The 16,611-nt window shown below is 39.4% G+C and overlaps 2 protein-coding genes across 4 annotated transcripts; one reads left to right on the forward strand and one right to left on the reverse strand.

The window, feature by feature from the left end:
- Positions 1-376: 376 nt before the first annotated feature.
- Positions 377-7,325, reverse strand: pkia (cAMP-dependent protein kinase inhibitor alpha). Of its 2 annotated transcripts, none has more exons than XM_006794709.2 (3): positions 7,282-7,325; positions 3,639-3,816; positions 377-3,030 (listed from the first exon to the last, which is right to left on the reverse strand). In XM_006794709.2, the coding sequence occupies exons 2-3, from the start codon at positions 3,787-3,789 to the stop codon at positions 2,954-2,956; spliced, it is 228 nt and encodes a 75-aa protein (XP_006794772.1). In that variant the 5' UTR covers positions 3,790-3,816; positions 7,282-7,325; the 3' UTR covers positions 377-2,953. The 2 variants fall into 2 exon arrangements, with proteins under 2 accessions (XP_006794772.1, XP_006794770.1); XM_006794707.3 differs by lacking the exon at positions 7,282-7,325 and adding an exon at positions 6,207-6,310.
- Positions 7,326-7,606: 281 nt separating this feature from the next.
- zc2hc1a (zinc finger, C2HC-type containing 1A) lies at positions 7,607-16,234 on the forward strand. Of its 2 annotated transcripts, XM_087846072.1 has the most exons (10): positions 7,607-7,679; positions 8,328-8,401; positions 10,158-10,274; positions 10,801-10,827; positions 11,839-11,980; positions 12,846-12,988; positions 13,781-13,886; positions 14,012-14,087; positions 14,474-14,572; positions 15,073-16,234. In XM_087846072.1, the coding sequence occupies exons 1-10, from the start codon at positions 7,664-7,666 to the stop codon at positions 15,206-15,208; spliced, it is 936 nt and encodes a 311-aa protein (XP_087702198.1). In that variant the 5' UTR covers positions 7,607-7,663; the 3' UTR covers positions 15,209-16,234. The 2 variants fall into 2 exon arrangements, with proteins under 2 accessions (XP_087702198.1, XP_087702197.1); XM_087846071.1 differs by lacking the exon at positions 10,801-10,827.
- Positions 16,235-16,611: the final 377 nt, after the last annotated feature.

The following is a 16,611-nucleotide window of genomic DNA, read 5'->3' on the forward strand; positions in this document are numbered from 1 at the left end:
ATCTAATCAGCCTTTCACATCAGCGGCAACTCAAAACATTTAGATATGCAGAGATGGTCAAGACAGCACGCTGAAGTCGGTGAGTCGGTCTATTATAGGAGAGTACCAATTCCTTCACGTGAGCTAGCCATCATAGTATCTTTCTATCAAACTGACCTTAACTAATGGTACATGACCTCAGTGACTTTTGAATGCTTGCATTATCTATTGCATCGTTCTACATCGTCTGATATCGATTACAAAACAGAAGCGCTCAGTGATTGGGCCTTTCCGTTGTTGAATAGAATAGCTTAGGTTGACCACCAGGGGGAGACAAAGACTTTGTTTATTCAGCCCTCTCTGTTGAGGATGCATTAATTTGTCTTGACGCTTTCGATTAATTCACTGGTAAAATTTAATTGCACATCAAAACTAACCAAATCGACAAAGTCAAAAATGAGTATATTACATAGTAATGCCTCTGATAACACAATAACGTGACTAAATCGGAAATTTTTATAAAATACTGAAAATAACAGTGGGAAATGGAACAACAGCTTGAGTTCTTTAGTTCACCTAAATTGCAACAGTACCGGTCATTAAATCACATTACACTGGACTCAAAGTACAAGTTATCTTAGTCCTATGATGCACTATAAAATGGCATTAATCCCTTTTAACAGGTTAAAACTAAAGGTTTACTACACCCACCGTCCACCCGCCCAATTTTTACAGCTTCTTCCTATATGCCCATACTTCACGTTACCTCCAAGTTTCCTGAAAATCATCCAGGTAGCTGCAGATACATAATCCTGTTGACAAATAACTAGAAACGGTAGCAAAAACATAACCTCCTTTGTGAAGGTAACTAAACAAAGAAACAAAATGATCAGCTGGTCAGATATAACAAAGTAATAAAGCATTTTTAGAATGCATACCCACATATTTCATTAGTAGATCTAAATTGGACAGAGTACAGTAATGGTGTTAAAAGGAAACTATGAAAACGGATTACAAAAGGGAATTGCAAAACTGACAGGCAGTGTGCCAGTACATAATATTCTTTCAACAGTCGTCTTATCTATGAAAATTTACACGTACAGCACACGCTAATAAATAACCAGTGCTATCAGTAGTGCAATTTCCAAATCTTAAGTAGCAAATAAATGTTTTTCCTTGATGTCCACCACAACCAAATAACAAACTTGGGTATAATACATGGCAGTGCAATGTTAAACTGTGGGATAACCACTTAATGTGTGTAGATACCCTGCATGTAAGGAGAGAACTCCTGCATTCAAGGCCATCACAAGTTAGACTGGACACATTTGCAGACAGTGAGAGGCCAGTTTTGATTACAATTATTAAAGTATAAGAGGGTGAAATCCTACTTTTCAACCAATCAATTTCATTGTTTACAGCGTCATTAAAAAGTATTTTCCTAAAGATAACCCGAGTGCAAACAAAATGCCTTTTTTAAAAAAATTTCTTTTATTAATTGGAAAAAGCTATCCAAACCTACCTGGCCCTGTGTGAAACAGTATATGGTTGTGCTAGCCTTGGTAATAAGAACTGCAGGCAAGAGGTTTTGCAAGTATTGGCAAAGAGTTATTCACATTGAGTGACTCTTTTCTGCAGAATTGTTTTGATTCAGCCACATTGGAGGGTTTTATGAGCATGAACAGTGCTTTTAAGGTCATGAAAAACATCTCAATAGGAGTCCAAAACCTTCATTTTGTTGCTTAAAGCTATTCAGAGGTGGACTTGCTGGTGTGTTTTGAAACACTGTCCAACTCAATAACCCAAGTGTGCTTGAAGTTTGGACCACAAATCGATGGGCAGATGTTCTCTTTCTGTATTTTCTTGTAAAGAGTTGAATTCGTGGTTCCATCAATTATGGCAAGTAGTCCAGGTCCTGAATTAGCAAAGCAAAAGACAATATTGCCTTGGCAGAAAAATGGTTTAAAAAACCCACAATTTTGGGGGGAAACACATTTGTACTCCCTGGCTTCATTTGTGAGGCCTGGCAGTGCAAACAACAAAATTCTAGTGAATAGTTATAGTGAACTCAAAGTTATGGGTCAGTGTGCAAGAGTAAAGCAAGGTGCAGTGAAGCCAGCCACCAAAACTAAACAGAAGCTCATTTTGCCTGTGACAGAACGAGCAGCACATGTTGCTGTTCCTAACTTGGAAAAAAAAAGCTTTATATCTTGTGATCTGACTCTTACTTTTTTTAAAGAACCGGACCCTGTTTGACCATCAATGTAATACTTAAAATGGGATGAAATTATATATATATATATATATAAAAAAAAACCCATTTAGATATTACACCTGACATGGATACATGCAGCAAAGTACACCAGGGCCTTGGAGCTGCTGAGTGCAGTTGCTGGATAACGTCCATCAATCCAATACACAGATGGATCCGAATCCACGGAAAAAGGAAACGGTCAATAGCGAGTACTTATGAAGGGAGCACGTGTTCAGGCGTCGAGGCAAGATGAGTGGATGTCCAGTTGCCGTCTGTGTTTCAGTCGCATCAGCGGTGATTAATTCAAAGAGACGAGGAGAGGGGAAGACAAATTTTAATTCTGTGGCTGCTCTAAAAACCTTTACTAGCCTCCTTTCCTCCCTCCACTTTCCACTCAAAACCACTCACAGTCAAAAGTAGGCTGGTTTTGGTTGTTGACATCATGTTTAGTTCACCTTAAATTACATCCAATCTAATATCAGCAGCCTTGGACAAAAGGCAGCAAAGGAAAGAAGGTTTTTAAGGAAAATGGAACACACCCAATTACAAGCGAGAGAGAGACTGTGCTGTGGTTGCCATAGTGATGACTTCCTGATGGCAGGATAGTGGCAATAGAGGATTTTGCTGTTCACAGTCATTAGATGCAACTGGCCAGTCAGAGGCTTAGAGCAGATAAACTAAATGAAGTGGCTGCTCGAGTCCATAAATGTCCGGTGGCACTTAGCTTCCCTCAGCTTGAGTCTGCTCTTCTTTAGTTGGAGAGTTCTGGCTTTTCTCAGCATCTTCTCCCTCATCACCTGGAAAACAGTGAAGAAAGAGGACAGTGGGACAGTCGGTTTCATGCACATTTAACTACGGGGGAAGTCAGTGATGCAGCTTCCTTGGTACTAAGTCACCAAGGAAGACATACTGTATATGTTAAATGTAACTGAAGAACTTCAATTAAATTTTATTTATATAGTGTAAAATCAGAACAACAATCATCCTAAGACATTTTGTTTTGTACAGTAAAGACCCCACAATAATGGAGACAAAACACCAACAATCAAATGACCCCCTATGAGGAAGTACTTGGCGACAGTGGGAAGGAAAAACTTCTCTTTAACAGGAAAAAGCCTCTGGTAAAACTAGATCAAGGGAGGGGCAGCTATCTGGGAGGGAGACAGGACAAAAGACACACTTTGGAAGAGAGCCAAAGATTAGTGGCTCTGTAATTTTGAGCTCTATTAACAATTTCCAAACACGCTGCAGAACTAAGCGATGAAGTCTTGATTTTCCACTCCACTGTTGGAAAATCCAGAGAATTCAACTGAACACAAGTAGAGACGAGGCCTTGTGTTGCCACCCTGATGAATTATTAATGTCGCCATCAAAATATGTTCTCGTTCTTCATCATGTTGCTCACCTGACTTGTTGATGCTGAGCTGTGCCAGACTCTCCGACAGATCAGTGGTGCCCGGTTCTCCAGGAGCGTCTGGAATATCATGTATGGCATTCCTGCGGCCGGATCGTCGAGAGGTGATGAAGTCCTCATAGGTCGCCTCCACATCCGTCATCGCTGACACACCTCACCATAGCAGGGCCTGCCGCACACAGCAGCACACACTGACACACCTTTTCAAGTTGCACAGGTGCACAGTGACCCACATACAATGGAATCTGCACCGCTTTTATGGAAAGATCGCGGAAATGGACAGAGTTTGTGCAGCTTCTCCTAAATAACTTTACACAATGGCAACATCAGTTTTTGTTGACAAGAAGAATGTAACGCAGCAGGCTATGCAGGCACTCATTGAATACATCCCTCCCTCCGCTTATCTTATGACCTAATCCCTGCTTAATCTATTTTAATCTCAGTCTAGGGTACGGGCGACACCATGGATACAGAGGAGGCAAATTCAGTAGAAGGAATGCCGAGGAGAGCGATGGGAAATATAAACAGACAATCTGATGCATTACTTTAACCAAAGAGCACACTTAGAGGTCATTAAAGCAGAATGAGGAAAGTACTGCCATATCACATGGAGCATGATGGGAGCTGTGCTGCCCCGGAGATTTAGGTTAAATCCTTCTGCTTATATTCAAGCCCTTTGTAGCAATCTGTCTGGCTGAGGCTGTCCTTCAGCACTGAGCAGATTCAGGCTTTGTTGTCACATTTCTTTCAATTAAAATCTGCTATTATGAGATTTCTTTGGCTGTATCAGTCTGGATATCTGCATTTAGTTGCTGCCACTACTTTAAAAATTTCAAGGAAAATAAAAAACCTCAGAAGACATCACAACCCTCAGTCACAAAAAAGGTTGGTTTGATTTTCCCCAAGTCAAATGCAGGATTTTTAAATTATATATCCTCACTTTCACATCCATTTGTGGCTATTTCTAGAGAAAGTTGTGGTGGACTGTGGCTATTTTTGGAAGCCTCCTCTGTCATCATCTGAGCACCCTCCCACTCAGCTGTCATTCTCAAAATGGTGTCAAGATGGGCAAGACCCGGCAGATGCTGTCCGTGTACGAAAGACAGACCAAACGTGTGGGGAAGCAAAAGAGATAAGACGGCTGTTCTCTAACTTAATATGAGAATCGGGGCACTGGATTGTGATCATACGTATAACTCTCCAGGTTTATTAGCAATAAAGAAGAAATATCATTTGAAACGTTACATCATGTAAACAGCTAGGTTAATTTAACTTGCATGAGTAAATGTCCCCGGCTTTACTAGTAGAGCCAAATGAGATATAAAATTCCTCCCCACACCTTTCAATAAAGAACCTGTGTTATGATAGAACATAAGTGAATCTAATTGGATTACAGATCTGTAAGTGCAGACATTTTTCCACTGAAGCTGTGTTTTTATTTGAAGTTAGAAGTTGAAGTTAGTAGTGACAGGACATTTTGCGATGTGTTTTCCTATGCTCATATTCTATGAAATATTAATTGCCAGTTTACATAATTTAGTCAGACTGTTGTACCCATGAATTAGAACATCGGCAACTCAGCTGTGTGTGTGTGTGTGTGTGTGTGTGTGTGTGTGTGTGTGTGTGTGTGTGTGTGTGTGTATGTGTGTGTACAGTGTGTGTACTCCCATGTGGGAAGCAGAGCTCAGCTGGCCTGGACAACAATATATATAGCACAGACTCCAAACAAATGATCAAATCGCTGAATAATACAACAGGCCAACCCTCTTTGTCTTTCACTATGATTTTTTTTTTTTGGGGGGGGGAGAAGTCTACTCCTGCTTTGCAGCTGTTTGATTTGTTATGCTGCCAAACAGAATATTAGCAGTGATAAAGGCAGTACATGAACGAGTCCCAGAAACTTATGCTAGAGTTATTCTAGGTGACCTGGGCATACCTGGGACTGATGCCAGTGGTCTCACTTTTTCTCTCATGCTCGCATACACAAACAGACATGCTATACTCCAACATCACCGTGCCAAGCGCAAAAGTAAACCATTTCTCCTTAACTACGGATTCACGCGCAGCTGTCAACACCCTCCCTGTAAGAGCGTGCAAATGTTTTACTGTTATTTCTACAGCTCGTACACATTTAAGGCAATCTTAGCTAAGTGATTTATTTAAAAGTTCATCGCGAGTCTGCACGAGTGTGACGTCACTCCACAAAGACTAAGTCCAAAATGACAATTTATCACCTACTAAAGGCTAAGTGGAAGCGATGCAGTCACGCGCATTGGCGTCCTAAATAATAAAGCGTTAGTTTTTTTCTTTTCTTTTTTGTTAAAGACATATAACCTTTAAATACAGACGAGCTTAAGGTTGCAGGAGAATCTGAATGTTTAAATTCATTATTAAAACCAAGAGCCATACGTCTATCTTTGATGACAAAGACCCCCACAGAGCCAGGTCAGTGTCAGTAAACGTAGCCTGCATGATATTAACATTACACATGCATTTACGAGTTTTGCGCACTTTGCACTTGCAGTTATTATTCTTAATATGATCAGCAAGGTATGCTACCTGTTTGGGATAAATGGCTTCCGAATATTCGCAGGGGTCAATCACATCGGCTCGGATCTTGCCATTTCGGTATTCCCCAATGCGCTCATGAAAGAGAATTTACCAACGTCAAGCAAATCAAGCACACCGAAGCGACTTCCGAGTATCACTTTCAAAATAAAATCGCATTACTTTGAAGGGACGCTTAACAGAAAGGTTTTTCATTACCAACTACTTTACCTATACTCCTTTATTTTATTAGATAGATAAATATACATATAAACAAATAAATACACATATAGGATTACTAATAGGAATACTTGCACCGCATTCCTTAATTAATATCTGACAAAGTGAGAGCCATAAACTTTAATGCCAAGTGCACTGTTTAACCGTGAATGTGTGTGTAAAATCATTAACTTGTTTAAAGGTTAGGATACATTAGGACTTAGCGAATGTTTATCATCCCATTGCTATAATTTGAAATGGTGAAAAGGCATCGCGCTTGGGCGTGTGTGTGGTGCGAGAGATCACACAAAAGGGAGTCAGTGTTGAAACAACGTCCCTCTTGTGATAAAGGCACATGTTTGCTGTGCCCTCTTACCATCTGTCCATGAATTCCCCCATTCAGATGACACTTGTTGTCAGTATGGCAGATGAGGAACTTCCGACTGTTTGTTCTGCGCAAGTGTTAGAGCTAACAAAAGCAGATAAGGAGCACACTAGTTTGGTTGTTTAGTTGATATAATGAGTTTCTGTAAATGACCATCCCCAAACAAAGCTGAGATGCAAGGTAAAGCTACCTCATTAACATAACTTTGTATCAATAACAGCACTAATAACTAATAGCATTTCATTTTTCATTTATTTCTATAGCTAAAATTAAAAAAAAAAAAAAAAAAGGATTTCGTCCCAGTAACAGCAACATTTGCTAGTTCCCAGCGAAAACTGAGCTACGCAAACTCCCCCAAAAATTTATGGTTAGGAGTAATACTGGGAAACATGACAGAAGTTCCCTCCCACGCTCCACCTGCTGTCCAAAATAAACAGTGCATACTGAACACTTCACCAATGAAATACTCGCATGTTAGCTCACCGAGCGGCATCGGACAACCCAGTTGCTATCGGTAGCCAAAGATCAGTAGTGTCAAGATAATTACCTGCCATTGGGAATTGAAACAGGATAATAACGTCCCAGTAGTGTCGACGTAAGTCACAGAGAAACAAACAAAACACACAAAAAAAGACAAACCAAAAATGTAGATCTGCACATGACATCAGTAATTCACAATACACTGCAGAATCAATTTATATGGAAATTAAAGTAATTTTCCTTACAGGATAAATGGGTAAAACCAAAACATTCCTCCCGCTTTAGCAAAGCCGGAAATGAAGAGTGGTTTTCATCTTGTATTTTCCGTCTACGTCTGGCCGTTTTCTAACAACGGCAACTAGACCAGACAAGGGATAACCTAAGGATGGAAGAATTTGAAGGTATGCGATATTGCTGTTTGTGTGTTTACTTCAGCCTTTTATGGCAAATTTGGGATTTCAGCATTTCGGTTTTATCTGCCAAGTGGACGCTTTGGGGTTCGCGGCTGCTTTAGATGAACAGTTTTGCATAGCGACCTCCTTTTTGTTTGGGTTTTAGCCCAAGTAATGCTAGGTAACGTCAGGGCCAAAGATGAAGCTAGCTGCTCCTCCTCTCGGTGTGATTCATAGCTAGAGGAGCTATCCAGCTAACCAGCACTCCTAACAAATAACACTTTTTAAATGAATGGTTTAAAGCGTGTATAGCAATGAATCTTCGGAGACTGCTTACCTTTAATATTAAACACGTTTATATGTGTACAGTAATACTTCGAAGTGTTTGACTCTGTACGTTAAACTTAGCTAAATCTGACTATTTTCCTCCAGCCATTTTCAGGAAATTTGAAGTATCCGTGTAGAATGAGCAGTAAAGGCAACAATAAAACATTGTTGCCTTTACTGTGGCAGAAGAACACAATTTATGACCGCGAAAGTATTTACCTTCTATCAAATGTTAACTGGGTCATTATTTTTCTTCCTATGTTTGTTTAGTCCCGTTGTGGCCCATTTTTGCTCTTTAAACCTTCACCGATTTTGTTGTTATTCTTGCAGATGGCGAAGCTTCTCTGGTTGACGATCGGATTCAGTGTAATATCTGTAAAAGATCTTTCTTCCCCAAAGTCCTGGTAAAAAACCAAATAAAAAAAACACCTCTTGCTCATTTCTGACATTTCTTAATACAAAAAACAAACAAACAAAACAATGTGTAACACTGTTCTAAGAGGACAATATTTTAATCGCAGACACTTTAAGTGTGTGTTTGTGTGTGTGTTGATCACGCACTGTGATTAACCCGCCTGGCTGACAGTATTTACCACATTAATTCTCAGCTGACAGGGTATCAGCTGTTTGTTCAATAATAATGTGTCCCTGGCTATGATCCAGATAGCTTGCAGGGTCCTGTGAAGAGCTCTGTAGGGGAGTTGAAAGTTTTATCAAAGCAGAAATGCTTTTTGTTTGAACAAATTTGTGATATTCAAGACTCTGATTAAAAAATTTCACTAAGAAACGTCTCTAGTAGTACTGTTCTCCCATAAAGTGGAGTTGGAAATATTGGTGTTCAGCAATACAGTACTCTCAGCACTGTCTGCAGCACATGCAGGTAGGGGTGGTGTCATAGCGCTATATAAATGCAATCCATTATTATTATTATTATTATCATCATCATAGGCGAAAAGACTGTGGTGTTGAGTCATGGTTATGGGTGACAGATAGACACATCTGTGTATTTCGGAAACTGCTGATCTACTGGGATTTTCTCATATAACCATCTCTTGGGCTTACAGAGAATCGACAGAAAAAAAGAAAATATTCACAGAGTGGCAGTTATCTGGGTCAAAATGCCTCGTTGATGTCAGATATCAAAGGGGAAAGGCCCAGCTGCTTCAACCGGATAGGAAGGCATCAGTAACTAAAATAGCTGCTTGTTACAACAAAGGCACACAGAAGAGCATCTCTGAATACTCTTCTGTGTTCAGAGCACAAGCACATTCAGATATGGGCTGCAACAGCAGAAGATCACACCAGGTGCCACACTTATCAACTGAGAACAGGAAACTAAGGCTACAATTTGCAAAAAAGTGTTGTCTGGTCTCACGAGTTTTTGATGCACCATTTGGATGGCAGGTTCATAATTTGATGTAAACAGCATGAAAGCATGGATCAATCCTGCCTTGTATCAGCAGTTCAGGTTGCTGGTAATGGTGTGGAGGATAGCATAGTTTTGATACAGCCTGAGTGTTGTTCCTGATCTTTATTACCACAGTGTACCTATCTACTGATAACATGACATGTTCTGATATTCTGTTTATAACATGGCACGTCATTATGCTTCCAGCAGAGTGGGTTCAACCTGGTACTAATGTGTACCTAACAGAGTCGCTAATGAGTGTATATGAGTTGATTTTTACTCCCCAAAAATCCTCTGTTCCTTTGCTTATTGTGTTGAAATGACTAAAACATACTACAGAGTTAATACATTAAAGCTATAAAGGTTTTTGGTGTTTAATTTGAAGAGAATCTTCTGGTAAACAACCAAATATGTGCTCTTATGCAAGCACTTTGCCTCATTAGTAGATAATGGCTGCATTAAAGCATGGTGTATTATTCTAGATATGTATAGCAATATCTTCAGAGTGTGCTTCAGAGAGTTGGCTACAGCTTTGAGGAGGTTACTGGTGTTGTTAATGTTACTCATTTAAATTTGAGCTTGAAATGCTTGAAAGAAAGTTTCCTCCTCTTACAAGAAATTAATTTAGGAAAACATAGTTGAAAACTTAAATTATAGTAAAAGACAGATACAAATCTTAAGTGATGCCAGTGGTATTAAAAACAAATAAAAATGTTTTGTCATGTTTTGTGCACGTTGTCCTCCTCCAACAGGAGAAGCACTCAAAAATCTGCCAAAAATCAGCAGCTAAAAAGAGGAAGGTTTTTGACTCCAGCAGACAAAGAGCTGAGGGAACAGACATCCCCGTACTGAAACCCATCAAACCAAAGGTAAGCCTTCACCTATGTAGAGCGATGGAAATCCACATAAATTGTCAGCAGTGGGTCATTTTGACTATTGACAGGATTGAAATAAAATTCCTAAAGTCAGAAAATAAGCTGGATTTCACATGCTGCTTAAAACACGGTTGTTCATTTTTTAGGTAATCTATTCATTCATAAATACGTCCAGCTTTTATTATTAAAAAATGACCTGTTTTTAATCTGAGGTTATTTATTCAGCGTTGTATCCAATAATACAACACCTAAAGGAAACAATGCTGTTCATATTCCTTAATTATCCGAAAACTCTATATTACTCTGCAAACAAGTTATCCAGATAAACCTTGTATAATCCGGATCACATGAAGGCTTTCCAGGGAGGACCCAGAAAAGAATCAGCCTTTGAAATGTACACGGCATTATGCGCTTACGGTGTTGAGTGGCTCCTATGAATTTTCATTTCCATGCAGCACATTCAGTGTTTTATGTCGACAGTTTATTTTTACAATGTAAACAACTTTCAATTGTATTTCAGTCACAAAGTTCATCTGCTACTGAAAGAGTAAGTTGCTTTTATCTTTTTTTTTTTTGTTCAATTGTCCCTACTTTCCATAGATATAATTTTTAGCAGCACAGATAATCTGTTGAAGCCCGCGAGGCTTTCCCTCACTGTTTTTCTGGCTACACAAATACTTTGTTTGCCTTGAAGTATTGGCTTGAATAGTCTGTGGGTGTGCCAAGTCATGTTGGTGATATTAATTTTAAAAATCCTTTCATACCTCTTGTCTTTAACTGACATCCTTCTGTATCCAGTGTTCTTTTCTTTCATTTAACGTGACAGCCTTAATGCTATATTTTCTAGTTCAGCTGCTGCGGTTGCTTTGAACCTTCAGATTACTCTTTAACAACTAAAAACTGTATTTGTTTCATTTATTTCTTCTCTGTGAGAAACTGTCTCATGAGTATCAGTCAGTTAAGTAATCTTGCCCAGTCTGTTGCCTGGCTGTTGTTCAGATGGTCTTGGCTTCAACTAACTCCTGCGTACTCACTTTGTGCTCCCACTGGAATTTTCAGCTTTGTGATATGAACAGGACAAACGTCTAGTTATGCGACAAATTCTGTTTTGTTTAGTTTTTCTTTGGCAGCAGTTTAGGAAAGAGGAAAATATAATAAAATGTAGTTTTAGCTCTCTCCAAGTCACCTGTGTTTGTCAGACAAACGTGTCTGAATGCTACACAGGAGAAATAGAAAGTCACAGAGGCTGTCGTGTTGCCTCAGATCCACTTTAGACAACTGAACTCACTGAACTCTTTCTGTCGCTAATCATCAACTTTAGATAAGACTTGTACTTTTGTTATGGAAACATAGTTGTTGGGGGTTTTTTAGGGTAAGAGTGGGAAGTGCAGGCTTAGATAAGCGTGTGCAATCTTTACATCTTCGCTGTGAAACCTGTCGAGTTAAAACATTCGGTAAGATAGTAGTTTAATCGTATTTTCTTAATATTAGATTGTCAAACTATAGCAGCAAACAGCTGTAACAGAGAATCTCTTTTCTCATGTTGTTGTCGTGTTAGGCAGAACCCCCGAAGAAGCCGTCAAATTGGCGCAAGAAACATGAGGACTTCATCGCCACTATCCGGGCTGCAAAGAACCTCGGTCAGGTCATAAAAGATGGAGGACCATTGCCCCCACCTCCTCCTCCTACTTATGACCCAGGTAACATCTAGTTATCTAGAAGCAAATGGAAAAACTATATAAAAAAAAAAAGATTTTGTATGTTAATAAAAGAATTGTGAAAACGTCTCATACACTGCTCGAAAAAATTAGCACTTTTTAATCAATTTCTGCTGCTTTGTGTTAATGAATCATCAGGTGCACTAGAGGGGTAATGAGGAGACATTTTTCTCCCTCCTCATCTTTTTGAATGTTTTTCACTAGTTTTGCATTTCAGTGTCACTACTGATAACATGAGGTGCACTGGTCGTCCACACGTCATTCCTTGAAAGTTGGCTGTGGCTCCCAGCACAGCCTGAAGAGTGGAGATTCCAGGAGACAGGCGGTTATTCTATGAGTGTGGCCTGTGGCCCCTTTAGTAGGCCCTGTGCTCACTGCAAGGCACTGTGGCGCTCAACTGGCAGTTAGATATCAGGATGAAATCTTTGGGCCCAATGTCAGATCCTACACTGGTGCTGTGGACCCTGGGTTCCTCCTGGTCCGCTGCAACTTCACTGTTGGAATACCATGGGCAGAGTCCAAATGAGTAATCTACAACTTGTTGCGACCATCAAACAATATTACTTTAAAGTATACTGTCATTGTAGTAAGGACTCATGAATAACAACATTAATGTAGAAATGTTCAGAATGTTTTGTGTCACTAAAAGGAAAGAAATAATCTTAAATGACTAAATATTAGCATGGTTACTGCTCGTATAAATCCTATACAAGTCGAGCTCTAATTGTGGTGACAGCTGCAAATGAAAAGTTCAAGTCACCACTTCCTCAGATAGTAGTCTTTCTGTATACAGGATTCAATTACAAAAGCTACATGTATATTTTCCCACTACCTTGTCTCCCTTTAGACTATATCCAGTGTCCTTACTGTCAGCGGAGGTTCAACGAGAGTGCAGCTGACAGACACATCAAATTCTGCCAGGAGCAGGCCGCCCGAATGCCCAACAAAAGCAAGTCAGGAGATGCCAAAAAGCCTCCAGGTCGCACACAGGTACACGCACGCACGGATAGGAGAGGGGACTGCATTTGAAATTAAACAGACACTAGTTCCCAAAAAGTTGATTCTGTTCATCTGGACATAGCATTTTAAGTGGGAGAAACATTTCATCACTCATTCAAGTGACTTCTTCAGTCTTTTGGGATTTCCTTACCTGGATGATTGAGCATGGATCTAAAGAGAAAATAGTTTGTTGTTAGTTTTTTTAAACATAAAATGTTAAAAAATGCTCATAGGTAGGTTTACAAAACCTATACTGATGATTGATATGTGTGGCACTTCTGTGTTATGGCTAATTGCTGATAATTAAGACGTTTTGCTTATAAATCATTGTCTTTTATGACCATGGTGCGACTCCCACTCTGCAGCAGATGTAGAATTACAAGTTACTTAGCAACAGCTATGGTGCATGGCTGGGGAGTTAATTTGGTAGCCAATAAAAACAGCAGGGTTTAAACCCTTCTGGTTAAGAGCTCTGATTCCCCATTGTAATAAAACGACTTCAGTCGTTAATCGTTATGTCACTGAGCCTCCCTGCTGTGTCGTGTTTTTAGATTTGTTATCTGTTGCAGTTCTTTTTCTCCCCATTTTATAGCTTTGAGATTTTTCTTCTAGATCGCAGTTTTAAAACAAACACTACAACCACAAGCCGTTCTGCTTATGTGGTCGTATAGCGATATGATATATATGTTTTTGTATATGTAACTATGTTAATGACTTTTCAGCCATCCATAGCTGATCTTTTGTACCAAGTAGTTATTTTTATTGCCTTCTCTCTGTCTTCAGTACAAGCCTCCTGCTGCTGCAAAGAAGGCCAACACTCCCGTTGTGCCAACCATCCCTTCAGCTTCCTCTCGTTTACCCCAAAGATCAGGCCTTGGACAGCCCACTGGTACGAGACACAGTGCTATACTCCTCATCCCCCCCAATATTGTGAATTTGTGACTGACTTCATTGCATCAAACAAAACTAATATGCACATTGTCCTCATTTGTGTCACCCTCTCTCTCACTTAAGGAATCCCATCTAGTAAGGCCTCCTCAACAGGTTCAGTGAGGAATAATCCCTCCGGGCTCACAAGCCCACCGTCAGGGTTAGTACACAAGTCCAGACAGGTTTTTATTTACTGATGTCAAGTGGGTACTGTTTTTTTTGTTTTTTTTACCTTTTATTGTGCATTCAGCCGTGTCTATTCAAATATCTGTTGGAACAGTCAATCTTTGTACATGTTTTTACAGCCCAGATTTTTTTTTAAAGAGGTGTCATTTCGAACAATGTGAGTCAAAACAAAATGTAACGTCAGGACCGAGAATAGAGCAAGGCTGCCAAAAAACAACAGTTTCATTTCTCACTTTTATTCTTGGTATCCAAGACGTTATGTCTACGCGGTGTCTCGACAGAAAACATTTATTTCAATGAATAACTTTGAAACATCCTTGTCCTGGTTTTCTTTTTGTTTTTCTCTGATATCTCTGTCAGTGTGGGAAGTAAATCTCGAGTAGCAAGTTCTGGCTATGGATCTGTGAGGAACGCTCAGACTGGACTCAACAAGAAGAAAGTAGACTCCTACATATCTAGGTGAATAAACTTCTTAAGTCATAACCTCCACAGAAAGAGTGGAGAAAATCAATTGGTGACCTCTCCTGACCTCTGGTGGCTTGGTGAAGTATTACATATACTACCTCTAATTTGCCTAAGAATGTGCAAATTTCAATTTTAGTTGGAATTAGATTTAATTTTACTTTAAGAAAGTTTAAAAAAATAGGGATGAGTCTTACCTGCACATTCATTTAAACAAAAGAAACTTGCATGCACAGTTATAACGACCATGCCACCCATACGTCTCTAGCTTCTGGTTGCTTTGATTATCGTTATTGCTTTGGAGCAAAACAATTTCCCATTTAATCAAACTGAGGGGAAATATGGGATAATACAGTTTACTTGACATGAGCTTAAGTGGCATTGACATTCGTATAAAGACGTGTAAAATCCAAATAGAGCTTTGCCCTGACGTTTCACTAGTCGCAACTTTGTCTGCACAAATTCTAAAGTTGCTGCTGTCTTTTCTGTTTTCTCAGGAATGATATAGATGGCGCGAACGATGTTGGGAACGGCGGAATGAAGAGCAAGTTTTGTCACGCTTGTGGGACAAAGTACCCTGTTGAATCTGCCAAATTCTGCTGCGAGTGTGGGGTCAGGAGGATGTGTATTTGATAGCAGTCAGAAGAAAACGAAAGCAGGGTTAGGATTTAGGTAATAAGAATTGAGGGAAAGGTGAAAAAATAATTAAATCCATCTTTATTTTCCCACACTGATCTTATTTCCTGGCAGTAAAGATGGTGTGTGCAGTCACACTGAATTTTATCCAAATTTCATTGCATAACTTACAATAAGGAGTGCACTTAGCTACTGTGTTTTGCATTGACTAGTGGCCAGTTGATCTCTGTGCCGAACAGATTTGGTACACAGATTAATCGGTTTAAATCATGATGTGGCTTTTACAAGCACATCCTGTAAGTAGCTTCTCTTTCACTGCTTCGTTTGCTCACAGCATTGCTGCTGTTTCCATGAACTTATAAAATGAGCATTACTGCCATGAAACTACAGGCCATAGAGGGTTTAAGAATTTGTGAGAAATAAATATTTCCAGCAAAGGAGAGGTGGTTGGTCATTGGAAGGAAGCTATTAAATATTATGCATCTTTAGAAGAGAGTAGAGGAAAGATGAATTAAAAGTGGGTTTGGAAAAAAAGAAAGGAAACATGTTGGGTGGCTGATTAGAGGTGAGATTAACTGCCCTGCATCATTATCGCTCTTCAGCCCTTGATTTGAAGTGCATTCCTCAATCCCACCTGTCTCCACATTGATGTGCAATAATAACGACTACTGAAGAAAGCAGTGTGATTTTTTTTTTTTTAAAAAGAAAAAAGAAAATAGCTCCAAATTTTTATCTTATCACCCTGTTTTCTTGGCAACCAATTCAAAAAAGGTTGAGTTGTTACAGGTCAGTGCTCCCTTTAAGGTCACTTAACAGGAAAAACCTGTTGTCTCATATTACATTATACCCAAATGTAGCATTTACTCATTCCCTTTATTCCCACTAGGTTTATACATTTATTTATTTTCTTATTCCTTTTCATTTTTACTGACTGAACAGTGATTGTATGGTTTTTGTTTGTTCTTTTATGTTCTACAGAATTAAAATAGGTTTCATTTGGAATTGTGTGAAACCAAAACACACCTCAGTGTGTTGAAATTGCTTTTTTTTTTCTTTCTCAACAGTGTTTCTACTGAGTCGGTGTTCAGTGCATTAAGGTATTTAGAATCAACGATACGGTGACACTAAAGTAATTTTGCTGTCGACCTTTGCTTGATGATCCCCACATAGGTTATTTTATGGTGGGACTCGGAAGAGCGGGGACAAATCTCTCCTCGAGGTGCATGATTAATTATCTAAGTAGGGCATTTATTCCCGGTAACAAACTATATTCACGTTACGTGACGAGAAAGGTTTAAGCCTACTGGAGGGCTGCGTTTTCCTGTAATGATAACGTCAGCTGTTAGACTGGATATGATTGTGCACCAAATGCCGTGTACATCCACCATCAATAAACTTCT

The sequence above is a fragment of the Neolamprologus brichardi genome, chromosome 9 (genome assembly GCF_056152115.1).
Source record: "Neolamprologus brichardi isolate AB-2024 chromosome 9, ASM5615211v1, whole genome shotgun sequence".
NCBI classification, from domain to species: Eukaryota; Metazoa; Chordata; class Actinopteri; order Cichliformes; family Cichlidae; genus Neolamprologus; species Neolamprologus brichardi.